The sequence below is a fragment of the Buceros rhinoceros genome, unplaced genomic scaffold (assembly GCF_000710305.1).
Source record: "Buceros rhinoceros silvestris isolate BGI_N320 unplaced genomic scaffold, ASM71030v1 scaffold22924, whole genome shotgun sequence".
Taxonomy (NCBI): domain Eukaryota; kingdom Metazoa; phylum Chordata; class Aves; order Bucerotiformes; family Bucerotidae; genus Buceros; species Buceros rhinoceros.
Window position 1 is genome coordinate 16,633 of NW_010407952.1, and position 702 is coordinate 17,334.

General features: G+C 61.4%; 1 protein-coding gene across 1 annotated transcript in view; it reads right to left on the reverse strand.

Moving 5' to 3' along the window:
- Window positions 1–398, reverse strand: part of P2RX1 (purinergic receptor P2X, ligand-gated ion channel, 1) — a 12,404-nt gene extending 12,006 nt beyond the window's left edge. Inside the window, exon 1 of the mRNA XM_010134710.1 lies at window positions 262–398. Coding sequence (XP_010133012.1) covers window positions 262–398 — 137 coding nt within the window. The remainder of the gene's footprint in view (window positions 1–261) is intronic.
- Window positions 399–702: the final 304 nt, after the last annotated feature.

Below are 702 nucleotides of genomic sequence, written 5' to 3' on the forward strand. Positions count from 1 at the left end.
GGGAGGGCTGGGGAGGGAGGACCCCCCAGCCTGCACACAGCCACTTCTGGGGAGGACACGGGCGCCAGCGCACCATCTGAAAGACCCATGGTGGGATACTGGGCAGCACAGGAGCGGCTATGGCCAGGGGCATGCGACGCCATCAGCAACAACCCCCCTGCATTGGGATATAGGGGATATAAGAGCCCCTTCATCTACGTTCCCTTTTAACCTGGTGGCAAAGCATTAATTCAGGGGAAAGCAGGCGCCTGGGAGCCTTACCCGATGATGTACGCCAGGACGATGAGCTGGATCAGCCGGAAGGTCAGTCCCACCTTCTTGTTCCTCACCAGCACCATCCTGGGGGTGTCATACTCGAAGAGGAAGGAGGACACCTTCTCCATGAACTTCTGCCCCATGGCTGCGCCAGGGCTGTGCCGCAGCCTCCCGCCAGCCCCACTGCTCGCCGTGGCGAGGGTCAGGCGGTGCCCTCTGCCACTCGGGTAACTCCTCTGTTTGTAGAGAGGAGGGAATAAAAGAAAAGAAAAATGCTATCGGCGTCGCTCTGTGCACATCTGGGCTGTCGGGTTTCCTCCTCTGCGCAGGGACGGGGTTTCCACTTCCTATAAGCTCTGGGCTGGGTGCAGCTGGTGCCCTACATGGTCCGGGGGTGGGACGGGGTGCGGGAGGGTGCAGGGCCACCCTGCCAAGACCACGTGCCAC